General features: G+C 45.7%; 1 protein-coding gene across 1 annotated transcript in view; it reads left to right on the plus strand.

Moving 5' to 3' along the window:
• Positions 1-21893, plus strand: part of IPO8 (importin 8) — an 882901-nt gene extending 861008 nt beyond the window's left edge. The window contains 1 exon segment of the mRNA XM_030214557.1: positions 20484-21893. Coding sequence (XP_030070417.1) covers positions 20484-20530 — 47 coding nt within the window. The 3' untranslated portion in view covers positions 20531-21893.
• Positions 21894-22299: the final 406 nt, after the last annotated feature.

Consider the following 22299-nt stretch of genomic DNA (forward strand, 5'->3'; position numbering starts at 1 on the left):
GATCCGCTGGGTCCTCCGTTTCGGAGCCAGAATCCGCGGCGGCCATTTTGTTGTTAGCTTTCTGCTGGGAGCGGCTCGTGTTCGCCGCCTCATTTTTCTGTGCCGCGGCGAACTTGAATTTTTCCAGCCTTTTTCGTGTCGCCATTGCTTCTCTTTATCTTTCGCCTCAAAACCGCCAATCTCGGGGGTTAGGGAACCAGGAAATAGCGCTAGTTTCTTCACTGCCCCGACGGAGCTCTGGATTCAGGCTTCCATCCCCGACGGTGACGTCACTTCCTCCCACCTGGATTACTCTCTTGACCTGCTGCCTGCCTGCTAACTTTGCCTGTACCTGGATTACTCTCTTGACCTGCTGCCTGCCTGCTAACTTTGCCTGTACCTGGATTACTCTCTTGACCTGCTGCCTGCCCATTGACTTACCTGTGCCTGGATTACTCTCTTGCCTGTTGTTTGCCTATTGACATTGCCAATACCTGGATCACTCCCCTGCCTGCTGCCTGCCTGTTGACATTGCCTGTTCCTAGATTACTCCCTTGCCTGCTGCCTGCCTATTGACTTTGCCTGTACCTGGATCACTCTCTTGCCTGTTGCCTGTCTGGCCATTACGTTCACCACCCCGCTCCCTGCTCTGTCTCATAAGTCCTGCAGGCCGCCCGCACCTAGGGGCTCAACCTCTGGGGAATGGCAGTCAGCGCAGGTGAAACCCAGGGTTGTCCGGCCGCCAAGTACCAGGCTCAGCAGCTCTCTCTACTTGGTACAAGAACTCACAAGTCTGACATTAGGTTTCAATTTACTACTTTCAAGCTTAACTCATCTATTGTATTTATGTTAATTCCTTGTTATTTTACTATTTTTATGCTGTTAACAAAATTGTAAGTTTTATGTTAAACTGTACCTGCTATACACCGCCTTGGGTGAATCTCTTCATAAAGGTGGTTAATAAATCCCAATAAATAAATAGTACACCTGAAACAATAGCAAATGCTATTGAAAACAATAGCAAAAAATTATTAGAAATAAGGGACTGCCTATGCCTGTTTCAGTTGGATAGGTGGTGCCTTAAAAGATGGAGGACAAAATATTTTTTTAACTTATTGGACAGCTTTTTAATTTATTTGAAAGTTTCTCATATCTAGATATAAATATCATGAAATAACAATTGAAATTATCACTAAAACAGCTTCAAAAATTATTGTAGCTCGTATAAACAGCACTTATAAACTCTGTATTTTATGTTCATTTTCCTACACTGTCCTATACAGTACAGATGGCCAAATTTCAGTAAGGATAACCTGTTTCCTGATGGGGTCATCTTAACTGTTGTTGTAATCTGTTATAAAGATGATGGAATATACTGAATTAAATGAAAGTAGAATTAAACTCTCCTTTCATTGGGGGATATGGAATCACATCATCATGTGTTTTGTAGAAGTTTACCTTTTAGATACACAAATGGATTATTCTGTTTTTGAACATGTTTCAGGGGCAAGTGGTTTTATAAGTCAAAATAAATATTTTGTTTCATGTTTTATTTAAACATAACTAAATGGGCTATAAGCCCCTAATGCAGTCCATTGGTTTTCTTATATTTTGTTCTTGTGATGACTTATACTGTGCAAAAACTGGAAATATAGTGAGACAGAATAATAGAATTCATTAACATCCAAAACATATTTTTAAACCCCTGCAATCCAGTTTTCCAAACTGAATCTAATATAGACTTGCCGTATCTGGACTCCTTCAAAGATGTTATATATGACCGTGCAGTGTATAAAATGGACTGTCAGCTATGTTTGCTGGTTGCAGTGGAGCCTTGGAACCTCGGCAGTTCATATATTGAGATGTCAGCACATCAAAAAGGCAATTAAACAAAGGAATACATTTAATAGTCGCTTCACAGCCAACAAAATCCAATGGCTTCTCATTATTGCAAAACTGAAGAGAAGAAGCAACAGATTAACTGATCTGCTAATCTGATATTTATTTTATTTTGTGACAACACATGCTGAGCTCTCAATTTATTACCTACCCCTCATGTTCTTGCAGTTTGTAAAGCTTTACTTTTCAATGTATTCCCACTGTACTAATACCCCCTCCCCATCAACCAATGACTTCTTCTCTCCTAGTGTATTCCTAACAAGCTTGAGCATATGACAGGGATCCAAAAATATTAAAACATTCTCATGTGCTACAGGGTGCTTAATCAGGACTTTGGATTATTTAACAGAACTATCTCTGAAGTGGCAGGATTAGGAAGTAGAAAGTGTATTTTGTTATCAGGATTTGGTTTGGATGGTGTATTAGATGATCGCAACTTTGGAGGTTTTCGGGTCTTTGCACTGGTCGAAAATAAGATGGAAAAGCATCAAATATGCTTGGCATAGCATCTTCACGCAAGCGAACTAAAAAGCTATTTCTTTCAAATTCCTCTTTCCTGAAGTACTTTTGAGTACAAAACTGCAGTACATGAAGGCACAAAATCTTTTAGTCAAACAGCAGAAATCCAGTGCTGTCGAAGAAAGGGCTGTGAAGGAAACCTAAGCAGAGAACAATGTGTCCAAATTGTGGACTGTGGCTACTATTGTATGAATGTGTTAGCCCAGTGGTTTCCAAACCTGGTCCTGGAGGCACTCCAGGCAGTCAGGTGTTCAGGGTATCCACAATGAATATGCATGAGAGATATTTGCATGCACTGTCTCCACTGTATGCATGTCTCTCTCATGAATATTCATTGTCAATATCCTGACAAACCTGACTGCCTTGGGCAACTCCAGGACAAGGTTTGGGAACCACTGGGTTATCCGAACTACCATCAGAGGTAGACACAGTCGTATAATTAACATTATAATTTTATTCGTATTTGGGTAATAACAGAAAATGCTATTAAAAATTATATTACAAAGCATGGAGTTGACTTGGTTAACTTCTGCAGTATATCAACCAGTAGTAAATAAAAGTAATAAACAATATTAAGTGCATTTTTATAATATACCACTGCGGGAGATTATTAAGTCTCTTGAAGATGGCGGCTAAGTAGGAAGCACGGAAGAAAGCTCCGCTGTTAACTGCTCTTACTCTTGATTTTTTTTGCCTTCGATTGAGTTTCCTAAACGATGCCTAAAAGGAGAGGTAAATCGCGAGGAGGTCCCGCTACTCCCCTTTTACCTGGAGTTGGAACAATGGATCGCTTCCTTTTACCGGGCACACCGACGGGGACTGGTTCGCTGCTGGAGGGATTAGGGAGAGGTTTGCCGTTTCCCCAGCTTGAACAGGAGACATCTTTTAGCCCCGAGATGAGGATTCCTCCTCCCATGCCGGCTATGGCGCTGAACTCGGACCGGAGACCCCTCGATGCGCAGGACGCGACGGGGTTTCCTGGCGCGGGTGCTGAGTCGACGCCTGAGACGCCGGCGAACCCTGCTGTGGATACAGCAGAAGGGAGTGGAGGAGAGGTTGTCCCTGCGGAAGAACGTGGAGCAGTGGGAGGTCAACCAGCTTTAACTTCAACTCCTATAACGGATATACTAAGTAAGTCGTTTTTACCTGGAAAGCCTCAACAAATAACGTTGGATAACATTTGGGAAGCACTTGTAGGTTTAGAAGCCTCATTTACTCAAAAATTTATTCAGTTAAATAAGAAATTCATATCTGATAATGAAAAAATTGTGGAAATGGACATGAGATTAAAATCCTTGGGCAAAGATGTGGAAACTAACTCTTCAGTAATCAAAAATTCTCAACAAATACAAGTTAATTTAATTAAGGAAAATTTACATCTTCAAAATAGAATTGAAATATTAGAGAATTACCAACGTTCAAATGCCCTCAGACTGATAAACTTTCCTAAGCAGGTTGCTATTTCTCCATTGATAACCTTCAAGCAGTATTTAACAGAGGTTCTAAAAATCCCAGAAAAATCACATCCACCAATTTCAAAGATTTTCTATATAGAACCATCTCGGAAGAAAGACCTAGTACAAAGAGAGGAAGTAAATGCCCAATCTTTGGATTTAAATTTGACTCAAATTATTGAAGGAGACAATGTGGGCCTAACAACCGCTACACTTAAAGTGATTTTCATACTTCAACCGGACAGAGACTGGATACTTAAACAATTCTTTTTGAATAAAAGACCAGATTTCCTAGAGTGTAAAATTAGAATGTATCCTGATGTCTCAAGAATAACGCAAAAGAAAAGAATTTCTTAAACTGAGACCAAAGGTAATGCAACTTGGAGCACTATTTTGGCTGAACTTTCCTTGCAAGTGCGTGATAAAATTAAATTCAATTAAATATGTATTTTTTGAGGCAAACCAATTGAACTCTTTTTTAGAAGCAAAGCTGAGAGACTCACAGCTTCCATTACCAGGGATACTAACAACTTCAATCCCATAAATAGTTTATATTGCCTGGAATGCTTATACTAGCCTTCATGTTTTGATTTAGAAGTTGGTTTCTAAAAATCTTATTTGATTTCCTGAAAATTGTGATAATCCCCTAGTATTGTGGACTATAGACGAGTAATGGTTTCTTTGTTAATTATACTTATTTCTATAAAGTTTATATTCTTTAAAAAAAAAAAAAATTTTCTTTAAGACACTAAATCGTCTTTATCTGTATTCAAGATATAATACTTGATGTAATTGAAAAATTTAAATAAATAAATAAATAATAATATACCACTGCATTCCAGAAAACAAAAGGCGCAAGTTCCCACAAACCATCTTTCTGTTTTGATCTAGGCACAGGAAAAAAAAACCAAAGATTTTAAATGCTCCCAGGTTTCAACCTAATTCATGTTAAATGTGGGATATAAATGTCATAAATAAGTAAATACATAGATAGGAACTCTGAATGTAGAGCACCTGATTCTCATAACATGATGTCTGTTTTAGTGGCCCTTTACCAGAAGACAAAAAAAATTTCTTCACAAATACAGGGTGTCCCTATAACCAGGCCCTCCAAATGACATACTGATACAATTTATAACAAATTACTACTATCTATGAAATGTTATTCTTATACTTCCTCTGTGTACATGCGTATGCTGCACAAGCTGACATGTTTTAAAACATAAGTAAGATTAAATTAAAATGCTACCAACAATAAAGAACAACAACATGGATGCAGCAGCTCACAGGTTTGCTTTGTTTTGAGTTTACTGGATGGTGACTTCACGGGGGAGTGGAAACAGAGATTAACCTAATTGGTTTCAACATGTTGATGTCTCTTGGTCTCCTGTCTATTAAACCTCCTTGTGTATTACAGCCATATAGGCAGGGGTCTAACTCCTACAAAAGGAAGGGGAGCAGGTATCCATGTCCAGAACTATTTGGGTGCTAGAACTACTAGGGTTTGTTGTCAATTACCTGTTCAAAAAAAGGAAGAAAAGATGTTCTAGGCCTTGCATGTTGCAGGCTTTTTGTAATTTCCCTTTTTTGTTTCCGGCAGCCTGATATCTAGGGATTCCCATATCTGGAAATATCGTGTCCTGCTTGGCCTCTGAGAAAGCGAAGTTACTTACCTGTAGCAGGTATTCTCCAAGGACTACAGGCTCATTGTTCTCACATGTGGGTCGGTGTCCACGGCGGCCCCAGGAAAGGAGATTTTTTCGAATAAAATCTGAAGAGCTTTGCGATAGCCAGCAAAGCACGGGACGGACACACTGCGCATGCGCGGCCATCTTCCCGCCTGCGTGCGTCCGTTCCCGCCTCAGTTATATTAAAAGCAAATAAAGAATAAAACAACTCCAAAGAGGAGGTGGGCGGGTTGCTACAGGTAAGTAACTTCGCTTTCTCCTAGGACAAGCAGGCTGCTTGTTATCACATGTGGGGTATCCCTAGCCCCCAGGCTCACTCAAAACAACAAAGAACAGTCAATTTGGCCTTGCAACGGCGAGGACAAAACAAAGACTGACCTACGAAGAAACAACTAACAGAGTGCAGCTTGGAACAGAACAAAAATGGTCCTAGGGTGGTGGAGTTGGATTCTAGACCCCAAACAGATTCTGCAACACCGACTGCCCGAACCGACTATCACGTTGGGAGTCCTGCTGAAGGCAGTAATGAGATGTGAATGTGTGGACAGATGACCACGTCGCAGCCTTGCAAATCTCTTCAATAGTGGCTGACTTCAAGTGAGCCACTGACGCTGCCATGGCTCTAACACTATGAGCCGTGACATGACCCTCAAGAGTCAGCCCAGCTTGGGCATAAATGAAGGAAATGCAATTTGCTACCCAATTTGAAATGGTGCGTTTCCCGACCAGTTGGGATCAAAAGAAACAAACATTTGGGCGGACTGTCTGAAGGGGCTTGTCCGCTCCACATAGAAGGCCAATGCTCTCTTGCAGTCCAATGTATGCAACTGATGTTCAGCAGGGCGGGTATGAGGACGGGGAAAAAATGGCAAGACAACTGACTAGTTCAGATGGAACTCCAACACCACCTTCTGCAGGAACTTAGGGTGAGTGCGGCGGACTACTCTGTTATGATGAAATTTGATATAAGGTGCATGCACTACCAGGGCTTGAAGCTCACTGACTCTATGAGCTGAAGTAACCGCCACCAAGAAAATGACCTTTCAGGTCAAGTACTTCAGATGGCAGGAATCCAGTGGCTCAAAAGGAGGTTTCATCAACTGGGTGAGGATGACGTTGAGATTCCATGACACTGGTGGAGGTTTGACAGGGGGCTTTGACAAAAGCAAACCTCTCATGAAGCAAACAACTAAAGGCTGTCCAGAGATAGACTTACCGTCTACACGATAATGGAAAGCACTAATTGCACTAAGATGGACTCTTATGAAGTTGGACGAGACCAGACTCTGACAAGTGTAGAAGGTATTCAAGCAGGGTCTGTGTAGGATAAGAGCGAGGATCTAGGGCCTTGCTGTTACTCCAGACGGCAAACCTCCTCCATTTGAAAGAGTAGCACCTCTTCGTGGAATCTTTCCTGTAAGCAAGCAAGACATGGGAGACATCCTCAGAAAGACCTAAGGAGGCGAAGTCTACACTCTCAATATCCAGGCCGTGAGAGCCAGAGACTTGAGGTTGGGATGCAGAACCGCCCCTTCGTTCTGAGTGATGAGGGTCAGAAAACAGTCCAATCTCCACGGTTCTTCGGAGGACAACAACAGAAGAAGAGGGAACGAAATCTGACGAGGCCAAAAGGGCGCAATCAGAATCATGGTTCCGCGGTCTTGCTGGAGTTTCAGCAAAGTCTTCCCCACCAGAGGTATAGGAGGATACGCATACAGAAGGCCTGTTCCCCAATGTAGGAGAAAGGCATCTGACGCTAGCCTGTCGTGGGCCTGAAGCCTGGAACAGAACTGAGGGTCCTTGTGATTGATCTGAGTGGCAAAAAGATCCACTGAGGGGGTGCCCCACTCCCGGAAGATCTTGCGTACCACGCCCGAATTGAGCAACCACTCGTGAGGTTACATTATCCTGTTCAACCTGTCGGCCAGACTGTTGTTTACGCCTGCCAGATACATGGCTTGGAGAAACATGCCATGATGGCGAGCCCAAAGCCATATCTAGATGGCTTCCCAACACAGGGGGCGAGATCCGGTGGCAACCTGGTTATCTGTCTGAATTTGAATAATTTGATTGGACAGCCGATCTCTGAAAGCCTTTAGCACGTTCCAGATTGCTCGCAACTCCAGGAGATTGATCTGAAGACCTGATTCTTGGAGGGACCAAACTCCCTGAATGTGGAGCCCCACCCCAGGAGAGATGCATCCGTGGTCAGCACTTTTTGAGGCTGAGGAATTTGGAAAGGACGTCCCAGGGTCAAATTGGATCGAATTGTCCACCAGTGAAGGGAATTGTGAAAATCGGTGGACAGCTGGATCACATCCTCTAGATTCCCCGCAGCTTGATACCACTGGGAAGCTAGGGTACATTGAGCAGATCTCATGTGCAGGCGTGCCATGGGCGTCATATGAACCGTGGAGGCCATGTGGCCTAGAAGTCTTAACATCTGCCGAGCCGTGATCTGCTGAGATGCCCTGGCCATGGAAATGAGAGACAGAAGGTTTTCTGCTTTCGTCTCGGGAAGATAAGCCCGAGCTGTCTGAGAGTCCAGCAGAGCTCCTATGAATTCTAGTTGTTGAACTGGAAGAAGGTGGGACTTTGGGTAATTGATGACAAACCGTAGAGTCGAATAGTCATTTGCATGAACTGTAGAGCTCTTGCCTCTGAGGTGTTCTTCACCAGCCAATCGTCGAGATAAGGGAACACATGCACTCCCAGTCTGCATAGAGACGCTGCAACCACCGCTAGGCATTTTGTAAACACCCTGGACGCGGAGGCAAGTCCAAAGGGCAGCACACAATACTGAAAGTGCTGTGTTCCCAGACTGAATCGCAGATACTTCCTGTGAGCTGGAAGTTACAGAATGTGAGTGTAAAGCGAAAGCTACATACCTGTAGAAGGTATTCTCCGAGGACAGCAGGCTGATTGTTCTCACTGATGGGTGAAGTCGTCAGCAGCCCCAGAACCGGAATTCTCCCTAGCAACAAAGTGTTTGCTAGCCTCGCTCTCCCGTGCGCACCGCGCATGCGCGACCGTCTTCCTGCCCGAACGCGAGCGTGCTCCTCGGTCCAGTAAAAAGCAAAGAAAGGGAAGACACAACTCCTAAGGGGAGGTGGGCGGGATTGTGAGAACAATCAGCCTGCTGTCCTCGGAGAATACCTTCTACAGGTATGTAGCTTTCGCTTTCTCCGAGGACAAGCAGGCTGCTTGTTCTCACTGATGGGGTATCCCTAACCCCCAGGCTCACGCAAAAAACAAACATGGTCAATTGGGCCTCGCAACGGCGAGGACATAACTGAGATTGACCTAACTTATTCAACTAACTGAGAGTGCAGCCTGGAACAGAATAAAAATGGGCCTAGGGGAGGAGGAGTTGGATTCTAAACCCCAAACAGATTCTGCAGCACCAACTGCCCAAACCGACTGTCGTGTCGGGTTTCCTGCTGTAGGCAGTAATGAGATGTGAATGTGTGGACAGATGACCACGTTGCAGCTTTGCAAATCTCAATAGTGGCTGACTTCAAGTGGGCCACTGACGCAGCCATGGCTCGAACATTATGAGCTGTGACATGACCCTCAAGAGTCAGCCCAGCCTGGGCATAAGTGAGGAAATGCAATCTGCTAGCCAATTGGATATTTTTATTTATTTATTTTTTGTTACATTTGTATCCCGCGCTTTCCCACTCATGGCAGGCTCAATGCGGCTTACATATTGTATACAGGTGCTTATTTGTACCTGTGGCAATGGAGGGTCAAGTGACTTGCCCAGAGTCACAAGGAGCTGCCTGTGCCTGAAGTGGGAATCGAACTCAGTTCCCCAGGACCTAAGTCCACCACCCTAACCACTAGGCCACTCCTCCACTCTATGGTGCGTTTCCCTACAGCCACTCCCCTCTTGTTGGGATCAAAAGAAACCAACATTTGGGCGGACTGTCTGTGGGGCTGTGTCCACTCCAGATCGAAGGCCAATGTGTGCAATTGACGTTCAGCAGGGCGGGTATGAGGACGGGGAAAGAATGTTGGCAAGACAATTGACTGGTTCAGATGGAACTCCGACACCACTTTCGGCAAGAACTTAGGGTGAGTGCGGAGGACTACTCTATTATGATGAAACTTGGTATAAGGAGCATGAGCTACCAAGGCTTGAAGCTCACTGACTCTACGAGCTGAAGTAGCTGCCACCAAGAAAATGACCTTCCAGGTCAAGTACTTCAGATGGCAGGAATTCAGTGGCTCAAAAGGAGGTTTCATCAGCTGGGTGAGAACGACATTGGGATCCCACGACACTGTAGAAGGTTTGATGGGGGGCTTTGACAAAAGCAAACCTCTCATGAAGCGAACAACTAAAGGTTGTCCCAAGATCGGCTTACCTTCCACACGGTAATGGTATGCACTAATTGCACTAAGATGAACCCTTACAGAGTTGGTCTTGAGACCAGACTCAGACAAGTGTAGAAGGTACTCAAGCAGGGTCTGTGTAGGACAAGAACGAGGATCTAGGGCGACCCTCAGGGGGAGGAATGCTGGCTTCGGCCTAACCCCTGGTAAGCCTTTCCTCAGCTGAGAAACTGCCCAGCTCTACCACCGGCTGCCTTTCAGGTGCTATGGAGGACTGCAGCTCATCTGCATATCCTTACAGCCTTCTCCGGGGTGACACCCAGGTCCACTCCGATCCACTCGGGGCCTCCGCTCTAGGTGCCGCGCGCCGGGGCATTTTTCTCTTTGTATCTAATCTTTTTCCAGTTGCTAAAGTACCTTAATCGTTTATGGCCCCTATTCACATTCTCTTCCTAGCTCTATCCCTTCCTAATCTTTTCCCTCACCCCCTACCTCTCTCCACTACAGGAACTCACTTCCCATCCATTGACTTCATCACCTCACCTTCTCTCCTACCCTCTTCCTCCCTCTTGGCTTTTAATCTCCGTCTCTTTCTTCCCTCCATTTTGCCTTCCCCATTCCACCTAAATACCTCTCGCCTTCGTGGCCACACCTCTCCTACTCTCCTCCGCTCTCTTTTACTCCTTCTCTTACTCTCAGCTGGTGACATCAATCCCAATCCTCCTCACCAACTATTATCCAAACTCTACAGATCTCACCGTGACCTCTCTAACCTCATCTCTATTCCTCTACTCCCCTCCTCTTCTCTGCCCTTCTCTTGCGCCCTATGGAATGCCCGCTCTATCTGTAACAAACTCCCCTATATCCAGGACCTCTTTATCTCACGTCACCTCCATCTGCTCGCCCTAAGAGAAACCTGGCTCTGCCCTGATGACTCTGCTTCAGTGGCAGCCCTGTGCCATGGCGGTTATCTATTTTCACATACTCCTCGCCCTGCTGGCCGTGGGGCGGTGTTGGACTACTTCTCTCTCCCTCCTCCAGATTTTCAACCCCTTCTTCCACCTCAATCTCACTGTTTTTCCTCCTTGAAGTACACTCTATCCGCCTTTTCTCTCCTCTGCCTCTTCAAATAGCGGTCATTTATCGTCCCCCTGATAAGTCCCTTTCATCCTTTCTCAGTGACTTTGACGCCTGGCTTGCCTTCTTCCATGATCCTTCTCCCCCTCTCTCATCCTTGGTGACTTTAATATTCCTGCTAATGATCCTTCCAACTCTTATATTTCCAAGTTACTCGCTTTAATGTCCTCCTTTAATCTCCAACTATGCTCCACCTCCCCCACTCATCAAAATGGTCACTGTCTTGATCTCATCTTCTCCTCCAACTGTTCACCTTCTAGTTTCCTTGCCTCTGATCTTCCCTCCTCTGATCACCATCTTATAGCTTTCACACTTAAATCTCCTCCCTCCCAGTCCCGTCCTATCTTATCTAATTTATCTAGGAATCTTCACGATATTGACCCTTCATCTCTATCCTCCCATGTTTCAAACCTCCTCTCTACTGTGGCACCATCCACGTCTGTCAATGAGGTTGTTTCTTCTTACAACAATACTCTATCCTCTGCCTTAGACACTCTTGCACCTTTGATGACCCGCCCTGTAAGGCGTACAAAACCCCAACCTTGGCTGACTTCTAATATCCGCTACCTACGTTCCTGTACCCGCTCCGCCGAACGCCTCTGGCGGAAATCTCGGGCCCTTGCTGATTTCTTACACTTTAAGTTCATGCTGACCTCCTTCCAATCTGCTCTTTTACGTGCCAAACAGGATTATTATATCCAACTGACCAACTCTCTTGGCTCTAATCCTCGACTTCTCTTCACCACATTGAACTCTCTCCTCAAGGTGCCCCCTCCCCCAACTCCCCCTTCATTATCTCCTCAGACCCTTGCTGAATTCTTTCACAACAAGGTTCAAAAGATAAACCTTGCTTTCTCTACCTCACCACCTCTCCCTCCACTAGTCCATTCCCCTCTCTCTCCTTCCCCTCATTCCTTTTCCTCCTTTCCTGAAGTTACTATTGAGGAAACTACACTTCTCCTTTCTTCCTCAAAATGTACCACCTGTTCCTCTGATCCCATTCCCACCCACCTTCTTAATGCCATCTCTCCTGCTCTTATTCCTTTTATCTGTCACATTCTCAACCTCTCACTTTCCACTGCGACTGTCCCCGCTGCCTTTAAACATGCTGTGGTCACACCTCTCCTTAAGAAGCCTTCACTCGACCCTACTTGTCCCTCTAATTACCGACCCATCTCCCTCCTTCCTTTTCTCTCCAAATTACTTGAGCGTGCTGTTCATCGCCGCTGCCTTGATTTTCTCTCGTCACATGCTATTCTTGACCCACTACAATCTGGTTTTCGCCTCTCCACTCAACCGAAACTGCGCTTACTAAAGTCTCCAATGACCTATTACTGGCTAAATCCAGAGGTCAATATTCCATCCTCATTCTTCTTGATCTTTCCGCTGCTTTTGACACTGTCGATCACAGCATACTTCTCGATACCCTGTCCTCACTTGGATTCCAGGGCTCTGTCCTCACCTGGTTCTCTTCCTACCTCTCCCTCCGCACCTTTAGTGTTCACTCTGGTGGATCCTCTTCTACTTCTATCCCTCTGCCTGTCGGCGTACCTCAGGGTTCTGTTCTTGGTCCCCTCCTCTTTTCTATCTACACTTCTTCCCTTGGTTCATTAATCTCATCTCATGGCTTTTCCTACCATCTCTATGCTGATGACTCCCACATCTACCTTTCTACCCCTGATATCTCACCTTGCATCCAAACCAAAGTTTCAGCGTGCTTGTCTGACATTGCTGTCTGGATGTCTCAACACCACATGAAATTAAATATGACCAAAACCGAGCTTCTCATTTTTCCCCCCAAACCCACCTCCCCGCTCCCCCCATTTTCTATTTCTGTTGATGGCTCTCTCATTCTCCCTGTCTCCTCAGCTCGAAACCTTGGGGTCATCTTTGACTCTTCTCTCTCCTTCTCTGCTCATATCCAGCAGATTGCCAAGACCTGTCGTTTCTTTCTTTACAACATCCGTAAAATCCGCCCCTTTCTTTCCGAGCACTCTACCAAAACCCTCATCCACACCCTTGTCACCTCTCGTTTAGACTACTGCAATCTGCTTCTTGCTGGCCTCCCACTTAGTCACCTCTCCCCTCTCCAGTCGGTTCAAACTCTGCTGCCCGTCTCATCTTCCGCCAGGGTCGCTTTACTCATACTACCCCTCTCCTCAAGACCCTTCACTGGCTCCCTATCCGTTTTCGCATCCTGTTCAAACTTCTTCTACTAACCTATAAATGTACTCACTCTGCTGCTCCCCAGTATCTCTCCACACTCGTCCATCCCTACACCCCTTCCCGTGCACTCCGCTCCATGGATAAATCCTTCTTATCTGTTCCCTTCTCCACTACTGCCAACTCCAGACTTCGCGCCTTCTGTCTCGCTGCACCCTACGCCTGGAATAAACTTCCTGAGCCCCTACGTCTTGCCCCATCCTTGGCCACCTTTAAATCTAGACTGAAAGCCCACCTCTTTAACATTGCTTTTGACTCGTAACCACTTGTAACCACTCGCCTCCACCTACCCTCCTCTCTTCCTTCCCGTTCACATTAATTGATTTGATTTGCTTACTTTATTTATTTTGTGTCTATTAGATTGTAAGCTCTTTGAGCAGGGACTGTCTTTCTTCTATGTTTGTGCAGCGCTGCGTATGCTTTGTAGCGCTATAGAAATGCTAAATAGTAGTAGTAGTAATCTAGGGCCTTGCTGTCACACCAAACGGTAAACCTTCTCCATAAAAAGAAGTAACTCTTTTTAGTGGAATCTTTTCTAGAAGCAAGTAAGATTCCCTCTGAAAGACCCAAGGAGGCAAAGTCTACGCTCTTAACATCCAGGCCGTGAGGGCCAGGGACTGGAGGTTGGGATGCAGAAGCACCCCCTCGTTCTGAGTGATGAGGGTTGGAAAACACTCCAATCTCCACGGTTCTTCGGAGGACAGCTTCAGAAGAAGAGGGAACCAAATCTGACGGGGCCAGAAAGGCGCAATCAAAATCATGGTTCCGCAATCTTGCTTGAGTTTCAGTAAAGTCTTCCTCACCAAAGGTATGGGAGGATACGCATACAGGAGGCCCTCCCCCCAATGAAGGAGGAAGGCATCCAACGCTAGTCTGCCGTGGGCCTGAAGCCTGGAACAGAACTGAGGATCCTTGTGATTGATCTGAGTGGCAAAAAGATCTACCAAGGGGGTGCCCCATGCTTGGAAGATCTTGCGTACTACTCTCGAGTTGAGCGACCACTCGTGAGGTTGCATTATCCTGATCAACCTGTCGGCTGTTGTTTACGCCTGCCAGATACATGGCTTGAAGAAACATGCTATTCCGGCGAGCCCGAAGCCACATTCTGACGGCTTCCTGACACAGAGGGTGAGATCCTGTGCCCCCCTGCTTGGTGATGTAATACATGGCAACCTGGTTGTCTGTCTGAATTTGGATAATTTGATTGGAAAGCCGATCCCGGAAAGCCTTGAGAGCGTTCCAGGCCGCTCGTAACTCCAGAAGATTGATCTCAAATCATCTATCCTGGAGGGACCAATATCCTTGGGTGTGAAGCCCATCGATATGAGCTCCCCACCCCAGGAGAGACGCATCCGTAGTCAGCACTTTTTGCGGCTGAGGAATTTGAAAAGGACGTCCCAGGGTCAAATTGGATCGAATTGTCCACCAATGTAGGGATTCGAGAAAACTCGTGGACAGGTGGATGACGTCCTCTAGATTCCCGGCAGCTTGGTACTACTGGGAAGCTAGAGTCCATTGAGCTGATATCATATGAAGATGGGCCATGGGAGTCACATGAACTGTGGAGGCCATGTGACCAAGCAATCTCAACATCTGCCAAGCCGTGATCTGCTGAGACACCCGCACCTGAGAGACGAGAGCCAGGAGATTGTCGGCTCTCATCTCGGGAAGGTAGGCACAAGCTGTCTGAGAGTCCAGCAGAGCTCCTATGAATTCTAGTTTCTGTACTGGAAGAAAAATTATCCAATTTATCACAAACCTTAGTAGCTGCAGGAGTTGAATAGTCATCCGCATTGACTGTAGGGCTCCTGCTTCTGAGGTGTTCTTCACCAGCCAATCGTCGAGATAGGGGAACACGGGCACTCCCAGTCTGCATAGAGCCACCGCTACGACAGCCAGGCATTTTGTGAATACTCGGGGCACAGAGGCAGGACCAAAGGGTAGCACACAGTACTGAAAATGCCGTGTTCCTAGACGGAATCAAAGATACTGTCTGTGAGCTGGCAGTATCGGAATGTGAGTATAAGCATCCTTTAATTCCAGAGAGCATAGCCAATCGTTCTCCTGAATCATGGGAAGAAGGGTGCCCAGGGAAAGCATCCTGAACTTTTCTCAGACCAGATATTTGTTCAGGGCCCTTAGGTCTAGGATGGGACGCATCCCCCCTGTTTTCTTTTCCACAAGGAAGTACCTGGAATAGAATCCCAGCCCTTCTTGCCCCGGTGGAACGGGCTCGACCGCATTGGCGCAGAGAAGGGCGGAGAGTTCCTCTGCAAGTACCTGCTTGTGTTGGAAGTTGAAGGACTGCGCTCCCGGTGGGCAATTTGGAGGTTTGAGATCAAATTGAGGGCGTATCCTAACCGGACAATTTGCAGAACCCACTGGTCAGAGGTTATAAGAGACCACCTTTGGTGAAAAAATTTTAACCTCCCTCCGACCGGCAGATAGTCCAGCACGGACACTTTGATGTCAGCTATGCTCAACTGGAGCCAGTCAAAAGCCCGTCCCTTGCTTTTGCTGGGGAGCTGCAGGGGCCTGCTGAGGCGCACGCTGTTGACGAGAACGAGCGCGCTGGGGATTAGCCTGAGCCGGCTGTCTGGAAGGTGGATTGTACCTGCGCTTATTAAAAGCGTAGGGAGCATTCCTCCTTCCCCCCAAAAAATCATCTACCAGTTGAGGTAGATGCTGAAGGCGCCCCGTGGGAGAGCTTGTTGAAAGCGGTATCCCGCTGGTGGAGATGTTCTACCACTTGTTCGACCTTCTCGCCAAAAATATTGTCCCTCCGGCAAGACGCATCCGCCACTCGCTTCTGGACTCTACTGTCTAGGTCAGTGGCACGCAGCCATGAGAGCCTGCGCATCACTATACCCTGAGCAACGACCCTGGATGCAACATCAAAAGTATCGTAAGCATCCCTAGACAGGAATTTACAACACGCCTTCAGCTGCCTGACCACCTCCTGAAACGACTTGGCTTGCTCAGAAGGGAGCTTGTCCGCCAACTGCCGCACATTATTCCGCATGTGAATGCTCGTGTAGAGCTGGTAAGACTGAATTTTGGACACGAGCATAGCAGAATGGTAGGCCTTCCGCCCAAAAGAATCTATAGTTCTAGACTGACGCCCAGGGGGCGCCAAGGCATAATCCCTAGAACTCTTGGCCTTCTTAAGTGCCAAATCCACCACCCCAGAGTCATGAGGCAATTGGGTCTTCATTAACTCTGGGTCCCCGTGGATTCGGTACTGGGACTCAATTTTCTTGGGACTGTGGGGAGTAGTTAATGGCTTCACCCAGTTCGTCACCAATGTCTGTCTAAGGACATTATGAAGAGGAACTGTGGTGGATTCCTTAGGTGGAGATGGATAGTCCAGGACCTCGAACATCTCAGCCCTGGGCTCATCCACCGTCTCCACAGGGAAGGGAATGCCCACAGACATCTCCCGGATAAAGGAGGAGAAGGACAGATTCTCTGGCGGAGAAAGCTTCCTCTCAGGGGAAGGAGTGGGATCAGAAGGAAGACCAGAAGACTCCTCGGAAGAGAAATATCTGGGTCTTCCTCTTCATCACAAGAGGCATCCTCCTCGGTATCGGACAAGAGTTCACGAACTACACTTCAAACCCAGGCCTGTCTTGACGCCGAGGACCCATGTCCTCGATGGCGATGTCGAGAGGTCGACTCCCATGCCGGCGGCGATGAAGCTCCCTCCATCGACGTGGTGTCAACCTGAGTGGTAGCCGAGGCCAATGCCGCAAACGATACCGGTGTCGAGGACCTCACCACAGGCACGGAGCCAGCCGCCGCTTCCATCGACGATACCGAGGGCACAAGCACCCTCGGTACCGGAACAGACTGATGCAGCAGCCCTTCTAGGAGACCTGGAAGAATGGCTCGAATGCTCTCCTCTAGAGTCGCTGTCGAGGAAGGCTGTGGGGCCGGTACCGGAGTCGAAGTCAGAATCTGCGAGGCCTGGGAGGCAGTACTGGGCTGTCCGAAGATCGATGCACTGACACCTCTTGTATGAAGGGTGAGCGCTCCTCCCGGCGTCAGCACTTTCCGAGTGCCGAATCCCTTGACGCCCCAGAGCTCCCGGTACCGTTTCTCGAGGGAGACCGGTGCCGATGCTTCTTCGCCTTTGCTCGAAGCACGTCACCAGTACTCCTTGGTACCGACAAGGAGGACGTGGAATCCACACATCTCCTCGGGGTGAGGTCCAACATTGGTCGGTCCTGGTGGGCCTGCACAGCAGGAGCCTTCGAGACTGCTCACTACTTCCAGCTACAGGGGAAGTTCGAACAGCCATTACCTGCGCTCCCAATGTCGATGCCACCCCTGGTGCCGATATCGACGACGCCGACAGAAGTCAAATGGCTCGATTGTGCCAACTGAGGGCACAAAAAAGGGAACCTGTAACCAGGTACCTCTAAGTGCAGCCAAGGATAGAACAATCTCCTCCAGCCACAGGCTCCTGGTACAATCAAGAAATAAACGTCCACCCGCAACTTCAATCTTAAGGACTTTATTCCATGCAGGTTTCTAGTAGACCTGATATACAGTTCCAACAGTAGCATTCACCTTCAATATTAAGCACATGTAAGCCACCTGAAAGTGTGTGGCAAATAGTCCCCTCTAAGCAGTAGGCTATCAGCACATATCAGGATTCAATACAGGCTCACAGTCAGCTCCAGTCTGGGCTCTTTATCCGGTGCACCATAAGCAGTAGTTCAATTCCAAATAGAAGCAGTTCTTTCAGTTCATCATCACAGTTAAATCACAAAGCAGCAGTTTCTACCTTCTACTCTCTTTACCTTCAGGAGAGTTCAATACTTTAGGGACTCCTCTTACCGAAGGGATTTCACACTTTATCAGCTTCACTGGTAAATTCAATACTTTAGGGACCTCCCTTACCCAAGGATTTTCAGCCTGCAAATACTTTTTGGACTTCCTCACACCCAAGGGATGTCAGCCTGCTTCAGTACTTTAGGGACCTCTCTTACCCAAGGGTTTTCAGCCTGCAACTGCTTCTCTCCTTCTGCTTCTCTCCCCTGGGACTCCTTCCCACCTGCCTAATCAATCCCTGGCTTCTACACTCACAACCAATCATTCTCCTGTCATTAGTTTCCCCCACACCCATACCAGCTGAGTATTAGACTAATGATGAGCTCCTGCACACATGGTTTCCTAACTCTCTTTCCCCCTAGTGGCAGCCCATCTACACGTCCTGCCAGCTTTCACCCATGTCTTCCCCCATAGCAGCTAGGAGTCCAGTCCGGGTTCCTCATCTCACCCCCTGGCTCCTTGCCTGCAATGCCTTCTGAGACTTGTATTTCAAACTGACACTGCCTTAACCCAACTGTCCTGGACGTGACTTTATCACAAACCGCGGACGGGTGGCCCAAAATGGCTGCGACGGAACCGAAAGGAAACTTAAGAAGGACAAAAACTAAGGGAAAAATCGATTTTTTTTTTTTTTTTTTTTTTTTTTTTTTACTAGAAAAGAAAAAACAAGAAAAAAGCGGTGAACACGTGAAAAGGCGCCTGTTTTTCTGGGACCTAAGGGAGAGAGACCGACGAGCAGCCACTCTCCACTGTGGAAAAGAAAAAACTGAGGCGGGAACGGACGCTCGCGGGCGAGAAGATGGCCGAACATGCGCAGTGCGTCCGTCCCGTGCTTTGCTGGCTGTTGCAAAGCTCTTCACATTTTAGTAGAAAAAATCTCCGTTCCTGGGGCCGCCGTGGATGCCGACCCACATGTGAGAACAAGCAGCCTGCTTGTCCTCAGAGAAAGTGAAGTTACCTATACGAACACCTGCTACAGGTGAGTAACTTTCATTTCTGTAATTGGCATTACCAATTTGAACTGAGACCTCCAGCAATGAGACAGAGAAGATTGTCCTTTCTAACATGATTCATCACTGTGAAACAGATTTTAAAATGTTAGACAGAAACTACTTTGGCTATGTTAGTGTTTGTGTGCAGCATTTAAGACTTGTCTTCCTTCTTACAATCTATATATAAACCCAAAAAATAAGACTTTACACGACATAGACATAAATGAAATCTTTGACTGAGCAACTTCCTTACCACTAATGAGTAAGCATAACCACTTCAATCTCTATGTCGAATATGGTCTCTCCATAGTCTATGACCTAAAGAATGATACAACCCAATTTCATACTCAGGAACGTTAATGTATTACTATAATTTATTCTTCCAATTTCTTACTCAGGAACTTTCATGTATTACCATAATTTATTCTTCCTTAACATATATATGCACATGATATATATCTCTACCATGATCTGTTCACGTATGTTATGTTGCATGTATGTTACCATGTATGTATGCAACTTAACACATTACCATTTGTAATTCTGTTACCCGGAAATGGCAACCGCCATTACGGCAAATGTAAGCCACATTGAGCCTGCAAATTGTTGGGATACAAATGCTACAAATAAAATTAAAATATAATTAAAATACAAATATTGTAATAGAGGGAAGCACACTAGTACCTTTTGTTGATCCTGGAAAGGACTAGGAGGTATATGAACTTTTGAGGTAACATAGGGCACTGCCGATAGACAAGATTCTGTAACACGCATTATGAATTAATATAAATACCTTTTCAGAGGTTTAAATTCTTCAGTTCTGAATTGCATGTCTCATGTATCTGAATCTTGATTAATTGACCCAGTAAAGCATACCTTATGTGGTGCTAGCAGTGGAGAGTTGACATTTTTACATTTTCATGTAGAAAGGTTTCCTTCCACAGAGCAGGACAGTGTGCACACATACATAAGTACAGCCACATTTTAGCGGTCAGCAATGTGTGTGCTTATTTGGATGTATGAGATGCCTTTATAACAGTTTTTACAGCAATAGCAGGGCTTTGCCCCGCTATGCCAAAGAGAACTGGGCTTGGAGTTTTGGGTCAGATCTTTCACTCTGGGTCAGCTGGAGCTGGGGATGCCACAGAGGAAGTTACTTTCAACCTAGGACCACAAGGCTCTGGAAGGAGCCATGGTGCATGGCTTCTGGTTGAAGTCTGTCACTACATTGACTGGGCTAAAGTAAATTAGAGGATACAGAATAGAGAAATATTCATGGATAGTTACAAATGAGTGCTTATGGTACCAGATTGTATCTGTGGTTCTAAAATGCCTAAAGAAAAGGTGCTGTTCTCACAAATAATATTAAATTATATGATCATTTCTCATTAAACCTGTCCTGTTTTATGCCATTCCCTCAGCTCTAGAGTCTAAGAAGATTGAACAGCAGAGTGACTCCAAGATTTAACAACCAAAGACTGCATACAGCACTTAAATTTGGAGGAACTATTGGGGGCAACTAAAGGACAGAATGGCAGGAAAATGGCAAAACTCCTGGAAGGCTTCCATCATTGTATTTAATTGTAAAAATCATTATTGACCTTGATAGGGTGGGATGGCATATATATATATATTTTTTTTTTCTTTTAACTAGTGTGATGCACTGGCTTCCAGAAAGGTGTCTACAGCCTTCCTGAGAACATCCTATTCAGCTTATGTATTGAATATTTGATTGTAGAATTGGCTGGACCAGAAGATGGAAGAAAAATAAAGCATAATTAATTGGGTGCAAAGTTTCTAGGTTTTCGTTGTACACCATGGAGAGTCATACGGAGAACAGTGCCTTTTGTTGTACGTGGACTGGAGAAAAGTAAAAAGTTTCACAAAGTTTTGTACATTTTTTTTTTTTAGTTCAAGGGCAGATTGAACTATGTAAGCCTTGGTTATTGTTTATTAATTACCTGAAATATTTTCCAGCGTGAGTTTGATTATTGTTTATAGATCATTCCGGTTTCAAAATCATTTATTCAAAAGGTTCTACAAAATAAAGTTTGTTAGCACTGTCAGTGCTGAAGAGAAAGATCAGTCATCTTGCAATGATGGATTTTCCAAGTCTTTGTCATTGTCCAGTCTTTTTCTTTTAATACCATTGGCCATTTCAAACCATGTCAAAGAGTGAGATTTAGACTGTCATCTGTGGATGCCAGGCCTACTACTGTGCTTTAATACCTTGAGCTGTTTTCCAGCCAGAGATCCTGGGATGTTAACAAACCTATGTCTCACTTGTGAGCTCTCTTAGTTGAGGTGGAAGATTCATTGTTACTATAATTTGCTTCCTACTTCCTTCTCAGAACTTCAACATGTCACATACACTGTGTCCAAGCAATAGTATTCACTATTTCAATTCACCATGTGTGTCATCTGTCTGACTTGGAGGTTTTTATTTTGTTTTTTGTTGTTCTTTTAATCCTCTAGGATTTTTCTTATTCTTTTTATGATCATTCCAGACATGTATGGTCCATTTTGGAAAAGTAGTTTCCCTTTAAAATGTAGTTTGAACCATTAATTTGTGCAAAATAGCACTATGAATCTTTAGTTTTCAGGATTGTTCCCACTATCTTCCATGAATGTTTAATTATTATTAAATATTGTCTTTATGTGGCAGTTTTCTCCTGCTGCTTTGGGCTTCCAGCTCAGATAAAAACAACTTCTGCTGAGGCTGAGGCACCACTCTTTCCCTTCACTCTATCTTCTGTATCGCTCCCATAATCTTTGGCCAGGGGTAACAGGCCATGACTCCCCCTGGACGGTAGTTGTGCATGCACTGTGAATCTGGTCTCTTTTTTTTTTTTAATATTATCTTTATTTGGGTTCTCAACGTTACAACACAATTAGCAGTGTTTTACAGCAAACAGAGACTGAAGAAACACAAACATAACTAGCATCTCACAGCACCCAGTCATCAACTAGCCATTTCAGACAACACCTTAAATAACATAACTGAGATGTATATTCAACCATCCTGAGAACTCCATCACATTTTCTTGAGTATTGTCCCCCATTTCCCTCCCTCCCTACCCTTTCCACCCCATCCCCCCCTCCCAGGACGAGGCCATTTAAAGGGACCCCTATTTTACCACTGTTCCCCACTCAGCCTGCTCCCTCTACCCTATATCCCAGGTGTCCAGGTGCATGGCACTCGCCCCTGGCATATAATTATTCAAGTTACCAGGTATT

The sequence above is a fragment of the Microcaecilia unicolor genome, chromosome 9 (assembly GCF_901765095.1).
Source record: "Microcaecilia unicolor chromosome 9, aMicUni1.1, whole genome shotgun sequence".
NCBI lineage: Eukaryota > Metazoa > Chordata > Amphibia > Gymnophiona > Siphonopidae > Microcaecilia > Microcaecilia unicolor.